This window comes from Solanum dulcamara, chromosome 8, assembly GCF_947179165.1.
Source record: "Solanum dulcamara chromosome 8, daSolDulc1.2, whole genome shotgun sequence".
Taxonomy (NCBI): Eukaryota; Viridiplantae; Streptophyta; class Magnoliopsida; order Solanales; family Solanaceae; genus Solanum; species Solanum dulcamara.
The window spans coordinates 61,850,633-61,866,479 of record NC_077244.1 but is presented as its reverse complement, the minus strand read 5'-3'; the positions used below and the strand labels follow the sequence as shown (position 1 = coordinate 61,866,479).

Below are 15,847 nucleotides of genomic sequence, written 5' to 3'. Positions count from 1 at the left end.
AGATGACCTAAGGATACATTTTTATTAGCTAAAAAGTAAAGCCAGCCGCGAAAGAGCAAACACCGCGAGAGCAGCTACTATCAAGTGTGTGTTTGCTCTTTCTTTCCATACTTCCATCATCCATGTCTTCTCTAACCATCTTTTCGTAATGACATCTACATATATAATTAAGAATCTTCTATTATATATATTTGTATACATAAAGTACACCATTGTGGTTTAAAAAAGGGAAAAATTACACAAAATAGACTAATTGTGAAATTATTTATCTAAATTGGACTCAACCCAAGCTATTTATCCTTAATAGACTCATGACCCAAACTATTAATTACCCTCTTACCCCACTTTCTCCCTTTTAACTTCGCGCATGATGTCATGCTGACGTCAGCATCACTGCTTCTCTTAATAGATACCATCAGAGTATATTATACTTTGATGGTATCAAGGAGTTTCTTCTTGATACCATCAGAGTATAATATCTTCTGATGGTATCAAGCAATTTCGCGGAAGCATTGTCTCTTCCTTCTTGATACTATCAGAGTATATATATACTCTCATGGTATCAAATGTGTATTTACACCAGTCTGAGTATATATATACTCTCATGGTATCAAATGTGTATTTACGCCAGTCCCTTGTTCCTCTTTTTGATACCATCAGAGTATAATATACTTTGATGGTATCAAGCGATTTATCAAGCAGTTTCTTCTTGATACCGTCAAAGTATAACATACTCTCATGGTATCAAATGCGCGAGATAGTTAAAAATAAGGGGTATGAAAGTAATGGGGTATCCAATGGTAAATAGTTTCCTTTTTTGGAGTATAACAATAATTATCCCTTTAAAAAATATCTAGCAATGTATATATAAATTGTTTCCTCTGTCTCAATTTATGTGACATACTTCTTTTAAGTCCATCCTAAAAAAGGTCATCTTTTCATAATTGAAAAATTAACAATTTAACTTTAAAATTAACTGGACAGTACTCAGACAAAGTAGTTTTATATATATCGGACTGAAACTATATACTTACCATCAGTGGCGGACCCAGGATTTTTAATAAGGGGGTTCAAAATCTGAAAAAGTAGACACACGAACTAGCCGAAGGGGGTTCGACATCTATTATTTATACATAAAAAATATTTTAACCATGTATAAATAGTATAATTTTTCGCCGAAGGGGGTTCGGATGAACCCCCTAATTACATGCTAGATCCGCCCCTGCTTACCATATGTGGTTGGAAAGGAATCAAAGAATATTTCCATATGTACTTCCTCCATTTTATTTTACTTGACCCTTATATCCAAAATACAAGTTGCATTTTATCTACCCATTTTAGCAAATGAAGAGAGTTTTTTTTAATTATTTTCTACACTACCCGTAGTGTTAAATAACTATATAAAGTAATAGTAATCAAATTTAGAATTACAAAACATCAGTAATAAAGTTAATTTAGTGAAATACAAATCTAATTAAAGTTTTCTTTAAGGAAATGTCACATCAATATGGTCAAATAAATATAAAACGGAGGCAGTATTTAAATCATGTTCTTTTGGTTAACGAAAAAGTCACTTTTCTCCAGATTTTTCCCATATAGCGTATACACAAATAGTAGTAGAGTAGTAATAGTTATCCGTCTGTTTCTGTTGCTTTACAATCTCTTTAATAACCTCCTGCTTATCATTTATGGCTTCTAAATGAAAAGCTGTTATGTTCTCTTCACGGATGGTTTCATAAGCCATTTGTTTATCTGAAAATAAGCAATTTTTGCAGAGCCCAAGTATGCGGCCAAATGGAGAGGACTCCATCCAAAATCATCTACTTGCTTTCTCAGAATTGGTTCCTTCCTAAGTATCATTTCCAAGCATGCTATTTAAAGGAGTAGTCCGAGATAGTAAGGGCACATAAATTTCACAAATATACGATCATAGACATTTCTTGCACCAAAATTACATAACTTCATTTATTTCGTCCCTTAAAAGTTGGCACACTCATTAAGAAAACAATAATTGGCATGACTATTTTACCATACTACTCCTATTAATTGATATTTAGTGTCAAGTATTGGAAAATAATTTAGAAAAAAAATAATTAATGCTAAGGCTAAACATGAAGAAAAAAAAATGGTTGAAGTGAGAAAAAGAAAGTGTTAAAAGTTCCTAGGTTGGGTAAAAACAAAAAAAAAAAAGGAAAGTGAAGAAATGGAGATATATACCTGTAGTAGGGAAACGATTCATTGCAACGGTATGTAGCACAGTTGTTGCCATAAGGACCAGCGTAAGATGGTGAATAAGTGGAGTTGTATTTCAAAATCACGATCCTAATCCGTCATGAGTGGCACCCATAATTTTTCGTATAGTTAATAAAGGCTTCGAGGAGTTCGAGATTGTCATTCCTTAGCAGCCAAATGAATAAAAGTATCTCCGTCAAGAGTTCAAATTGAAAAATAAGTTTGCACCAGAACCAACCATAGCAAGAAATTTTATGGAGTTATTTTTTTCATTAATGAAACCATCGTGCTGAGATGCAACATGGAGGACGGTATTATTGTAAGGAGTTAATTGGGTAGAGAATTGGTGTTTGTAACTTTCTACAACTTTCATGTCACCTTTTTTTGCAGCAATATACAACTTCTTGTCCATCGACATTTGATTTTATTGTTTGATTGAGGAATTGAATAATGTACCAGTGTGTTTCATTATATTATATAGAGCTTTGATTTGTATTAAATTAGACAAGAATTAATGACTTTTTTGGGCATTTCAAAGAGGGCGAGTCATTGCCAACTATGCCTGACACGAGCTTGCATAAAAAAAGAAATAAAGAGGAGACTTTAAGGTCGTCTTCTTTTTTAAAATAAGACTAGCTAAATGTACGTGCTTAATTCCGAAATGCTGCCATCTTTCCCCAATAAAGTCGATATATTAGCACATAACACATCGGAAGGGATACAGACACCAGTCCACAACTTGAGTACAATAGTAATAAAACACAAGAACAAGAAAGTGACCTTCTAAAATGAAGTCAATCTACTAGTACATTCCTGTGAGATTTGAAAAAAAAAAAACTGAAAGAACATTACAGATCAAAGAAAAGTGCAACACAAGCTCTCACGACACCCCTTTCTATGCCAGGGCAATTTGCAACTTAAACTGGCTATCCACAACGATAGTCTGTTTTAACCTTGCAGCTTTCTATTGGAGCTGCAAGGAATATATTACATTAATCTGCACAGAGATCTACAGATCAACACAGAGATAGGAGATGATGGACCCAGCTCTCCTTTTGGTTCTTGGACTCACTTTCCACTTCTCTACAAGAACTTTCTTTATATTTGTGCAGCTCGTTATCACTGTGGCTACTCCAGAAGCGGTAATACCAGGACAATAGACCATGTGGCTAGTTTCCAACAAGGTACACCTGTTAGCAATATAACTTAAACCTACATCTGTTATTTGACGACAGTGAGACAACACAATATCCCTCAGCAAGGGACATCCTTCACCTAGCTCCACCATGGCCATATCGCCCAAATCCTGTCAAAATTTGATGTGCTACTATTCAGTGCTGAATGGAGATTAAAACACAATTCTTTGTTCTATCAAATATCTTGTATATGGAAGCAATATGTGTGTGTGTGTGTGTGTGTTACATATGGAACTTATTAATAGGAACTCCTAATGCACTTATTAACCAGTGGCATTCACGAGGAAGCAACCATTTTAGGCTATACCTACTAAGTAGTTCTAATACAACTTAAGTTGTTACCTAATCACCTTAAATCAACTTATGTAATTATCCAATCAACTTGGTATGTTGAGCATATTCATAGTCTTTGCATCACATGCAATGTTTCTCCCACTATAAAAAGAGCAAGTATAAGTGGACATACCTGGAGTACACTCACATCCAAGTAACTGAGTTCAGGGCATCCTCTTGCTATGGCAATTATTCCAGCATCCCCAATTTGGTGGCAGCCACTGACATTCAAATGATGCAGAGAGCAACCTTCACCAATAGCCACAAGTGCTTCATCCCCTACTCTGGTAGTTAAATAAAGGATAAGACTTATTAGAGACAAATTACCAGTAACACCGGTAGTTAAATAGCAAGCTTTGATCAAGAAGCAGTTCAAAGTATATGATATGCAAAATATATGCAATCAACAATATGCATAAAGGAGAAGTTGCTAAAGCAAGGAACCATCTAGACACAAATTTTTGTTTAATCACGCAGTGTGTAACATTTTCCATCGGACTCGGGGACAGGAAGCTTTAAAGAAGTAGATAAAAATTGTGCCTAGAGAATCTTCATCTTCAAATGGACAAGTGACCTCTTGCAGCACGAGAGGCGCCAAAAAGGAGCACAACAGTTCCCATATCCAAAAAGAAATCAGAGAAAAGAGATGCAAAGATAAATGTTCATCTCAAAGAGCATTCAAGTATAAATTTATAGGACAATAGAGGAAGTAATGCAAGCAAGGAAGAGGCTGTCTGACAATTTTATTAGCCGAGACTTGATGATTGAGAAGCAAAATAATAGAAGGCAATATTAGTTGAGAAAGAGAAAATCACGTACCTATCGCAGAATCGAAGGCTAAGGTCTGTAAGAAATTTACAGTTCTCGCCAACAGCTATAATTCCCTTATTTCCAACCTATCAAATCAGATGAAAAGAGCACCGTTATCAAGTAAAACAATTGAGTTTTGGGAATAAAGTGCAAAGGATACAGCACAAACCAGATTTCACTAACAATAGATTAGAAAGAATGAAAAAGGGGAAAGAAGGAGTGCTGTTAGGCCTCCCATGGACAACTCAAGTCTCTTGAATGCTATGGTAATGTAGTCTAAAGAGAAGGCACATATCAGTGATGTGTTCAGTTGATCATAGCAGTCATAAGGTAAATATGGAGCTGTTGCAGGTCTGTTATTCTAGATGAAGAGAACGGCATTGGAAATATATTAGAGGGAATAAAATAAAAGAGAGTGATCCTGAGAACTTTAGCTCGCACAGATAAACGAGAATGACATCTATAATTTATGGGAGAAAGGTGTTAGGGCTTTCTGGCTGATACGACTATCAATAGGATTTGAACCTCAAATTTATTCCACGGGCAACTTTTTCCTTTTTCCAGAGAAATTTTTGTTAATGTATTATAAACCCCATCCACCCAAACACACACAAAAAATGAAAACATTACTCAGTAAATTATACTCCCTCCGTCCCATTTTATGTGGCACCCTTTCCTTTTTAGTCCGTCCCAAAAAGAATGTCACCTTACTATAATAAGAAATAATTTAACTTTAAAATTCCTCTTTTACCCTAGAGAAATGATTTACATCCACACAAATATCTAAAGATTATTTTAGACCACAAGTTTCCAAAGCCTTCTTTTTTTCTTAAACACCATGCCAAGTCAAACAGTGCCACATAAAATGGGACGGAGGGAGTACCAGTTTTGTGAATGAATAGGGTAACTAAATCTGAACAAAATATGTGCTACCAAATGGCTCTTTGATTAACCTATTTTCCTTTCAAAAGAAAAGGTACACCCCACCCCACCCTCCCTCTACCCCAAATATAATATATGTTCCAAAGACAGAACAAAGTAACTATAATACAAAAAGAACTTTCATGATTTCGTGTAAGCACGCATAACACCTTTTTTAATGTATGAGGACACCAAAAACTTTTTAAATAAATTTAGGTGCTTTATTACACTGGGTTGTTGTTGTTGTTGTTGTTAGGTGCTTTATTAATAAATTTTATGCCTCCCGAAAAGAGTTTGATAATGAACACCTTAATTTGTATTTGGGAGGAAGGCTGATGCTCATCAACAGTGTATTAGATGCATTTCCAATTGGGATGAAGAAGGGAAAAAGGTTTGACAAATTAGAAGGGACTTTCTATGGCAAGGTAACAAAGAAACAAAGGCAATTCTTTTGATAAGCTCGGACAATGTAATCAAGGACAAAAAGGGGGTCATTTGGGCATAAAAAATCTGAGGCTGTAAAATGGAAATTTACTGATAAAATAGTTGTGGAGGTATTCAGAAGAGGACAAGACATTGTGGAGGTATTTAGGAGAGGAAGAGGCATTGTGGAGAAGTGGATAAAGAGAAGCGTGGAATGATAAACAAATACAGCACCTCAATGAAACTGGTCTTTATGGATATTCTGTATAGAAGCCCACAAGAGCTCAATGGCAAGAGTTCTCACAAAGAATCAGCTTAAGGTATGGTATAAGTAATTCCTTCTGGCACAATAAAAGGATAGGCAATACTCCACTGAAGGGATGATTCCCTGACTTCTTCCAGATAGTCCAAGACACTGAAGCAAGACCGTCATCATTCAACAGAAGCAAGACGGCAAATAAGTATGAGGAGAAAACAAAATGATTAGGAAATTGCAAGGTTGAACAATTCTTTTGTTATTGCAGGGTGTAAAATTAGGCCTTGGGCCTAACTCACACCCCAAAAGCTAACTCAAAGGGAAGAGGATTGCCCAAGCCTTATAAGGAGACCACCCATCTCAATAACCACCAATGTGAGACTTTTTTCATTCATTAACACCCCACCTCACACCCAGTGCTAGGCATCTAATGTGTGGGCAATTTTCATTTGGGGGCCCAACATTGGGTGAGATGGGTCATGCTCTAATACCATGTAAAATTAAATCTTGGGCATAGCTCACACCCCATAAGCTAGCTCAAAGGGAGGAGGATTACCCAAGCCTTATAAGGAGACCACTCATCTCATTAACCACCACTATGGAACTTTTTTCATTCTTTAACACAAGGATACAAAGGAAGGGAAGGAAGACAAAGATAAGAGTCTTTTCGGCACCATAGCAATTCTGTTAAATCTTGTTACAGAAGGTAGATTGACTCGCATGGCAGCATATGAGGCTAGTTAAAAAAGAAGATAAACTTGTGCAGCAGGTGCTACCTTTGTGAGAAAGAGATGGAAGACAACTGTCACATTTTTCTACATTGAATATTACTCTCACAACTATGGTAATGTTCCTGCACATCTTTAAGCTTATGTGGACAATGCCAACAACTACCAGGGAGCTCCCACTCAGTAGGAACGGAAGAGGCATTAATAAGAAACAGAAAAGGGTACGAACTACAGTAACAGCGTGCAATTGATAGACAAAATATGGAAGGAAAGGAACTTAAGGTGCTTCAAGAATAGAGCAGAATCTGTTAGCAAAATCAAATACAACTGCTTGTCTTTTACTCGCTTATTGTTGTAAAGTTGAATTCATGTCGGATGAGGTTTTTTTTTTGGAGAATGATTCATATCGGATGAGGTTAGTCTCTTAGATTTATTCAGTGCCTTCAGGTATAGAGGGTATTTGATGTGTACATACTAAAACACTAGAACTGGAGGATGCTCTTGCTTTTGTCAGCTGATGTATTAGAAAAGTTCTGCTGGTGTTTCCGGATCCCTAGTGTACAAGTGCAGCACCATCTCGGTGCTGGTAATTAATAACATCTTTGAATCTTTACTGATCAAGAAAATGCACATCTCCAGCAATATGCAACACCTCCACAAGTAAAGATATCTTGTAACTTTGACATCACTTGAGAACAAGAGAGAAAATCCCTATGTAAGAGGAAGTAATGCGGGAGAGAGATTATTAAGTACCTCATAACATCGACGGATGTGTAGCCTTTTGAGGTTGCAGCATCCTCTGGCTATAGAGCATATGGCTTCGTCCCCAATACTCGCACAATCTACCAAATGCAGAGCTTGCAAGAACTTGCATCCTTTGCCAATCTCAGACAATGCGAAATTACCAATTCTTTGACAATACAGCAAGGCCAACTCCGACAGATGCCTACATTGTAAAGCCAAAACTCAAATTAGGACCTTTTGATTCCTTGAAAAAAGGAAGGAAAAAACTCAAGATAGGACCAGGACAGAATTTTAGAGGGTACAAACTATCAGATCAAGAAATGGATAAGATTCATGAATTTCATAAGTATTATTAATAAGATGAGACAAACATTATATAAATAGCAGTAATCAATCTATCAGTGAACCAATCAACTATCATTCAACAGCTTGCTAGTCATAATAGATTAGGTTTTTAGTCTTCATTTTTAAAGAAGAAAAGATGAAAGAAATAGGAGGACACTATACGACGAAAAAAGACAGGATTTCATTAAAGACAGTGAAATTACTGCCAAATCGTCTATGAACACAAACACAAGTATTACTGCCGACATAACTACTGCTCCCATCCTCTTCAACTCACATTTTCTTGAAAGAAATAACATCATATTCAAAGTATATATGGCAAATCAAAAACTGCAATCAAAATAAAACATAGGATAACTGCAATTACCATTCTGATTCAGCATATTATCCTATACTAACAGGTAGTTCAATGCTTCTCTCAATCAAATTCCAATACTAGATCAGCCTACATCCTACTGTAAGCCTCTTTGAAAGTGTTGGAACTTATCTGCATTCCTCATTAATTATCTAACTCAATAGATTCAGAAAGTTGGCTGTAAACATGGATGAAACCATCCCCTGGAGTTTGGAAAAGTATAGCATTTATTTCATGAGGTAATACTGCCAGAAATAGCATAACATGATTATCGCATGAGCTTTGGAATAACAGAGAACTCAATTTGGCCTAACTTGGGAGTACAGCTTATGTAGAAATACCTTCTTTTTTAAATAAAAGGGAAAAAATACTTTTCCAAAGAGTATGTTCAAAGAAGCTCACATTAAAAATCTAATATAAGCACTCCATCTATAATCTGCTATAATTGTTTTATGAAGCAATTTTTCTGTTCAATTTATAAAAATTAAAATCAAGCAGGAGCACTGCATTTCTATTTGATAGAATAGCAAATTTTCCTTTAACATAGCGCCTGAAATCTTAAGTGCAAAAGTAGTTCCATAAGCACCAATTTTGAGCTGCTTCTTGTAATGCTTATTTTTCTGAAACCTCTAAAATCTAATTCTAAACATTTACTAAATACTCACAGAGGTGTTTCTCATGCTAAACACACTCCTCAAATGCACTACACGCATGCATACGACTTTAGAAATATAAGCAGTTTACAAGAATCTATCTTTATTTCAGGGAAGAAGGAGAAGGGGGGAAAAGTAAACACTAGGTCTTTTTGTCGTCAATAACTAAAATTCAACACTAAGGTTAAAAAGAAATTCAAAATAAAGCACAAGGCAAAAAAGTGTACGTGCAAGATCTTGCAATAGACTCCAGTCCATATGTCCCTATATTGTGGCAGCCATTAACCTCAAGATGTGTGAGCCCAGCGCAACCAACTGCAACTGCTTCCAAGCCTTTGTCGCTTAAGAAAGTACAATCATTCAAGGTAAGAGACTTCAACCGTTTGCACCCTTTACCAATAGCACACAGACTCCTGAAGAAATATGCATAAAGATATAGGTCAGATTGGAAAACCAATCATCCCAGCACATGCTTTGTTAAATTTTTGCTTGCAACTATTGCCATAAAAAGGCAGACAGCAACACACAGTTTGAATCAAGTTACTATCTGTTCTCAATATTCAGGAATTCCTTTTTTTAGCAAAGATGGAGTTGAAAATTTGAAGATTAGTAGCCTGTTTGGGTTGACTTATTTTTAAGCAGCTTATAAGTTGAAAACTGCTTATAAGTAAAAAAAAAAAAAAAAAGTAGGTACAGGCCAACTTTTTTTTTAATTATAAGCTGTTTTCAACTTATAAACTGCTTAAAATAAGTTCATCCAAATAAACCCAACTATTTATTGGGGCTTATATTAAGCACAAAATGACTTTAAGTTGGTCAGTCAAACACTCAAAAAAAGTTGAAAGCAGCTTATAAGCCAATCCAAAAGGCCTCTAGGTATTTAGATTGCAAAATCTAAACACTGACAAAGCTATAAAAGCTTACATGAATATAGAAATTACGATCATGCTGCTGGTAAGTAAAAACAAATTAATCCAAATAGGGAAGACAAGCAGAATAAACAACTAACAACAACAACAACCCAGTGAAATCCCACAACGTGGGGTCTGGGGAGGGTAAAGTGTACGCAGACCTTACTCCTACCAAGGTAGGACGACTGTTTCCAAGAGACCCTCGACTCAATAAAAGCATAAAAAAGGGTCAGATAAGGCTAAGAAGTTCAAAGCGATATGGGAAATCAAATAACGAAAGCGACACAAATAAAATAGAGTAAACAACTAACTTGTCCGTAAATATTTGGAAACTGTACAGAGCCAACAACTCCAGCAACAAACAGCAAGTGCCAATGCCTTGGAGAGCATTATCTGTAACATTGACACATTGTAGCTTCAGAACCTTCAACTGAGGGCATCCTTGGGCAACAGCAAGTACACCTTTATCATGGATAAACTCTGAGTCTAGTGACAAGGACTCCAAAGATCTACAACGAGATCCCACAGCTTCCAAGGAGGTGTCAGTTAAATTTGCACAGACAGCCAAACTAATCGATTTCAACGTCTTCCCGGAACCATCTACCAATTTAATCAAGCCTGCGTCAGTTAGGCCTTCACAGAACCGTAAATTCAAATCTTCAAGTTGCTTAGAGAACTCCCCAACAGCTGCTAGACCTTGATCTCCAACATAACAGCCCTTTAAGAGGAACAGGAAACTAAAGCTTCTAAGACTTTTGATAACATGTAAATCATCTAATTCAATTCCAAAACAGCTTGAAACAGATCAATAGAATAACCATGAGCAAACCAAAGTTCTAAATGACCAGATATCTACCTGTAAATCCAAAGACTTCAAAAATATACACTTTTCAGCTATAGACCTCAGCCCCACATGTGTCACATTGGAGCAACATATTAAGCTCAGCTTTTCAAGCTTAGTGAAACCAGCAGCAACAGCAGTCAACCCAGCATCTGACAAACTGTAAAATTCTGTTTCATTGTCTTCCGAGCCATTTGTTTCAGCCAGGGAATGGATCTTGAGAGATGAAATCACGGAGTGATCAGTGCCACGCCTTCTTCCCTGCAACGGGTATACAAAAGAAATAATAAGTTTTAGACTTTCAAGATGAATGTAGCTTCCAGGTACAAGCTCAGAAATTCATTTGTGAGCCTAACAAATAATGTAGCACACAAACCTTCAGAAAATACTGTTTTGGCACCAGAAACTTGAAAAAAGCAAAATCCAAGTCTGACAAACACAAGGCAGAGGAAATTCGCTTGTGAACCTAACAAATACTGGAGTTACTTATATTTCCACTAAATGTGAAAAACTTTGTTTTTGATAGGTATTACCACTAGATGTGAATTTAATATCATGATTGTTTCGCCCAGTGAAGTCAGATCTCCCTGCAGAATTAATCTCAGTAAATGCGTCAAACTCGAATTAAACACAATCATTGCAAGGTGACACAACAATTAGTAGAGGCAGCTTATCACCAATAATTAAGGAATGCTTACCTTGTTTTGGGGGGCAAATTATGTTAGTCATAAGCCCTCTATATCTGAAGATAGATGGCTAGATGTGATTGTTTTCCATTGAAATCAGATCCACAAGATGATATCCTTAAAGAAGGTGCATCAATCCTTTTTTTTGTTTAGGGAAGAAGGTTAAGAAGGTGCATCAATCTTGATTTACCTGAATCTTTAAAACACGCTCATACAAGCTGGCATAGGGAATTAAATTAATTTCGGGGAGATGTTTGGATGGAGGACTTCGTTGAAAGCTTTATTCACTGAGTTATACCCTTTGAAGTGAATAAAGAGGCATATGGCTGATTACTTGACTCTCCGGGACTTTACAGTTATTGGGCTACCATACTTAGAAGACCATCCAAAGATTGGAAGCTTGTACACTTCCTAAATCAGGAGTTATCCCTTCACAATTTTAATTCTAAAGCTTCTCATAGTGATTTAGCAGTGCAGAAAGGGTCTAGTTAATGTATCTTTTCTGTTGGGTTCTTCTATAACTATTTTTAATAAAGATGATAAAACCCTCATCCTACTGGAAATCTGTATGAAAGAATGAAGTCGCATAACAACATTCAATATGCAGATGACACTCTAATTGTTTGAGATGTGGAGGAGAGTCAAGTTAAATACTTGAGAGCCATCCTTATACTTTTTGAAGCCATCTCTGGGCTCCACATCAACAGGAGGAAAAGCCATATTTTTCCAGTCAATGAGGTTCCAAACATTCAAATTTTGATAGACATATTGGAAGGTGCTATTGGTAACCTCCCTAACAGTTACTTGCTTATGCCATTGGGAGCCAAAAGCAAATCCATAAATATCTGGAATGGTGTACTAGAAAGATGTGAGAAGAAGATGACCAGATTGCTGATGTTCATACGATGTTGCTTCCTCGCAACAAGTATGACTTATTCAGGCTACAAATGGGTGTATGTGATTTTGAAGAACAGAGTGTTTAATTCTTCAAAAAATCAACCACGTGCACAGAATCATATCATGGTTCTGTTTTTTAGTATTAGTGGACTTCGGTTTTACTTGGTCAATTTCTTTATTTTACTAGTGGGCCACATTTCCCATTGTTTATCCCTTGTTTCTCCACTACGTGTTTGTTGCTATCTTTTAGCCTTAGCAATTCAGTTGTAAGCCTATAAAACAGTATTAGGTTTTCTTGTTTCCAGCAATTTGAATTAGGCAGTAAGAAGTTTTCCTTTCTCATAGTTTTGCCTATTGTTTTGACTGTTGTTTTTAACACAAAATTCGTGACAATTTAGAATCAAGCATCGAAATTCACATATTGAGCACCATAATTTAACTAAGATAAATAAAACAACAGCATACTCAGCGTAATCCCACAGGTAGGGTATACACAGCCCATCTTATCCTACTTCACAAAGGTAGAGAGGTTGTTTCTGAAAGTTCACTGACTAAGATAATGCATATCAAAGAACATACCGAAGAAAACAAAACATAACAAATATTAGAGGAAGCATTACATAGCCTTCAGGAAAAATGAACAGTAACAACAACGAAATAATGTGATAACCAAAGCACAAGAAACAATCAGCAATAATTATTACTGAAATCGCAAGACAAGAAATTGTTCGAGTACTGCTAAAGGAGGAACAAGTATGGGTCAACAAACAACCATCAAGCCTCTAATTCATGACTTCCATATCGTCCCATCCAAGGTCATTTCCGCGCAATATCCTATCAAATGACCTCTCTCAATACTTCTTCGGACTACCTCTACCTCTACTTACGCCCACCCGTGCAACCTCTCACACCTCTTTATTGGAGCTTCTGCGCATCTCCTCTTCACATGTCCAAATCATCTCAACCTCGCTTCCCTCACGAAAGTCACTCATATCTTGTCCTGAATATCTTCATTCATAATTTTATCACTCCTAGCATATCCACATCTCTACCTCAACATCCTCATTTCCGCAACCCTCATCTTCTGAACATGAGAGCTTTTAACTGATTAATACTCTGCCCCGTACAACATAGTCGGTCTAACCACCACTCTATAGAACTTACCTTAAGTTTAAGTAGTACCTTCTTATCACACACGACTCCGGAGGCAAGCTCTATTTTTTCCATTCTGCACCTATATGATGTGTGACATCATCATTGATTTCTCCACTACTATGGATAAACAAATCAAGATACTTGAAACTATCTCTCTTCGGGATGACTTGTATACCACACCTCACTTCCATGCTAGCATACTGTTTTACATCACTAAACTTGTACTCCAAGTATTCAGTATTGGTCCTGCGCAACTTGAACCCTTTAGACTTTGGAGTTTGTCTCCAAACCTCTAGCCTAGCATTAACTCCACTGTGAATCTCGTCAATCAATACTATGTCATCTACAAATAACATAGATCATGGCACCTCACCTTAGATATGACACATCAATTCATCCATCAACAAGGCAAATAGAAACGGACTAAAAAGTTGACCCCTTGTGCAATCTCAACACAACTGGAAAGTGCTCTGGGTCCTCAGTTGGGACTTGGCTCCATCACACATATCCATAATCTCCATAATGTATGCCATCAGTATGCCTCTAGCCTCCAAGCATCTCCATAAAACCTCCATTGAGACTTTGTCATATCCTTTTTAGGTCAATGAACACCATATATAAGTCCATCTTCCTTATAATGCTCCACTAATCTTCTCGAGATGGATAACTTTTGTAGTACTTTAACTAAAATAAATGTCAAACTGATTTATTTCAGGTGAAAAAATGAGGGTTAACATGAGACATCAGGATCACCAATTCCTAACTTGATGATAAAATTTGAAGTCCCCATCTAGATTTTAGAGTTTCTATCCTCAATTGTCAAATACATACTCTTTCACCAGTCATATCTCAAAAGATATACACAATAGCAACTAAAACGAATAAAGCCGCTAGGCAAAAACAGAAGAAGAACGCAATCATTCCAAATCATTAAGAGCAAAATTAGAATTCTGAGCTAAATATTCCCAATTCGGAATGCAATATACATCCCAATCTTAAATTTAAGAGCTAGACACTCGAAATATCAATTCTAGATGTCGCATTACAAGCTAATCAATAAATATATTTCATTCGCATAGTGGATTCAAAAGGCTTACAAGCGGAACCGGGAGAGAAATGGACAGTCTCTCGTTGACAAACACATTCCGGACATTGACGAAACGGCGAGCGAGCAGTTTGATAAAGACGTCGGGGCAGCCGGAGGCACCAATTCGTAAAGTGAGACGACTGAGGCGCTCGAGACGTAGCCAACGCTTGCAAACGAGTGCACAAGCGTCGCGGCTCGATTTTGATTCCAGATGCCGAAAAATATCGAGAATCAACTCTTCCGGCAAGATTTGATTGATCCAATCACGCCCTCTCATTGAATTTTTCTACTTCTTCTGGATCTATATGACCTTATAAATACACAATTCGCAAGCTGAATCTCGATTTCAGATACGTAAAAGAGAGGCAATGAAAGATTGATGAGTGAGGATATGGACGTGGTGTCAGGTGAGTCGGGTCGGTAGAATTTGCCCGTCAGTTCCCCATTTTATTCCCTACAAGTTTTGTCACCTCCAACAAATAGAATTTGGCGAAGAGACATTTCCCATTTTAGCCTTGGAAAATTTATACTTTTCTCAGATAACTATTGCAATACATACGGGTATCTTTGTAATTTAAGATATGGGGATTACTATAAGATGCGATCTCAGATCAACCGTAAAAAACAGTACCGAATTGTGCATGTTAAAGTACTTCTTAACACTCCCTCTGATATTTTTTGACTTGATAATAGTATTTAAAGAAAAAAAGAAGAGTTTTGAAATTATAAATTATTTCATTAAAAGTAGAAAAGATAATTTTAAGTTAAATTAATTATAATAAAGTAGCATTCTTTTTGGGACAGACTAAAACAAAAAAAGTGTCACGTGAAATGAAACGAAGGAAATACTACGTATTTGATTTACAAAATTAACCCCAAAAATAACAATATCAAATTGTGCCAATGAAATGACACGACACATTCCAGAAGAGATATCATGGTGCATAGTATTTATAGATGACATAACACTGATTGATTAGATGAGGCGGAGATGAACATGACAGTAGAAGTTTAGAGACAAACCTTAAAGTCTAAGAGGTCGTTTGGTGTGATGGATAAGAGAAATTAATCCTCAGATAATTTTTAAGTGGCCTTTAATTTTCTGTTTGATTGCAAAGGCTGGTATAACTTATCCCAAAATTAACAATTAGGGGTCGTTTGGTTTGAATACAAGTTGTAATGGGATAAGTTATGTCGGATTGGTTATGATGGATAAGTTATGCTGAGATTATTTCTTATTGAGTGTTTGGTTTGTTGTATTCAAAATAATTTGC

At 36.4% G+C, this 15,847-nt stretch overlaps 1 protein-coding gene across 1 annotated transcript; it reads right to left on the bottom strand.

Annotated features, from left to right (window-relative positions):
* Positions 1-2,904: 2,904 nt before the first annotated feature.
* LOC129899334 (F-box/LRR-repeat protein 4) lies at positions 2,905-15,023 on the bottom strand. Its single transcript, XM_055974269.1, has 8 exons — positions 14,584-15,023; positions 10,764-11,009; positions 10,219-10,625; positions 9,224-9,409; positions 7,653-7,845; positions 4,581-4,657; positions 3,895-4,045; positions 2,905-3,538 (listed from the first exon to the last, which is right to left on the bottom strand). Exons 1-8 carry the CDS (start codon positions 14,848-14,850, stop codon positions 3,242-3,244), a joined length of 1,824 nt encoding a protein of 607 aa, XP_055830244.1. The 5' UTR covers positions 14,851-15,023; the 3' UTR covers positions 2,905-3,241.
* Between the last annotated feature and the right edge of the window lie 824 nt (positions 15,024-15,847).

Bases quoted from the DNA above. Each gene is read 5' to 3' on its own strand.
- LOC129899334 (XM_055974269.1), bottom strand. From the start codon at position 14,850: ATGAGAGGGCGTGATTGGATCAATCAAATCTTGCCGGAAGAGTTGATT. The intron at 4,658-7,652 runs GTACTTAATAAT...CTGATTTGATAG, and splicing joins ACATCCGTCGATGTTATGAG to GTTGGAAATAAGGGAATTAT. The intron at 4,046-4,580 runs GTACGTGATTTT...TTTAACTACCAG, and splicing joins AGCCTTCGATTCTGCGATAG to AGTAGGGGATGAAGCACTTG.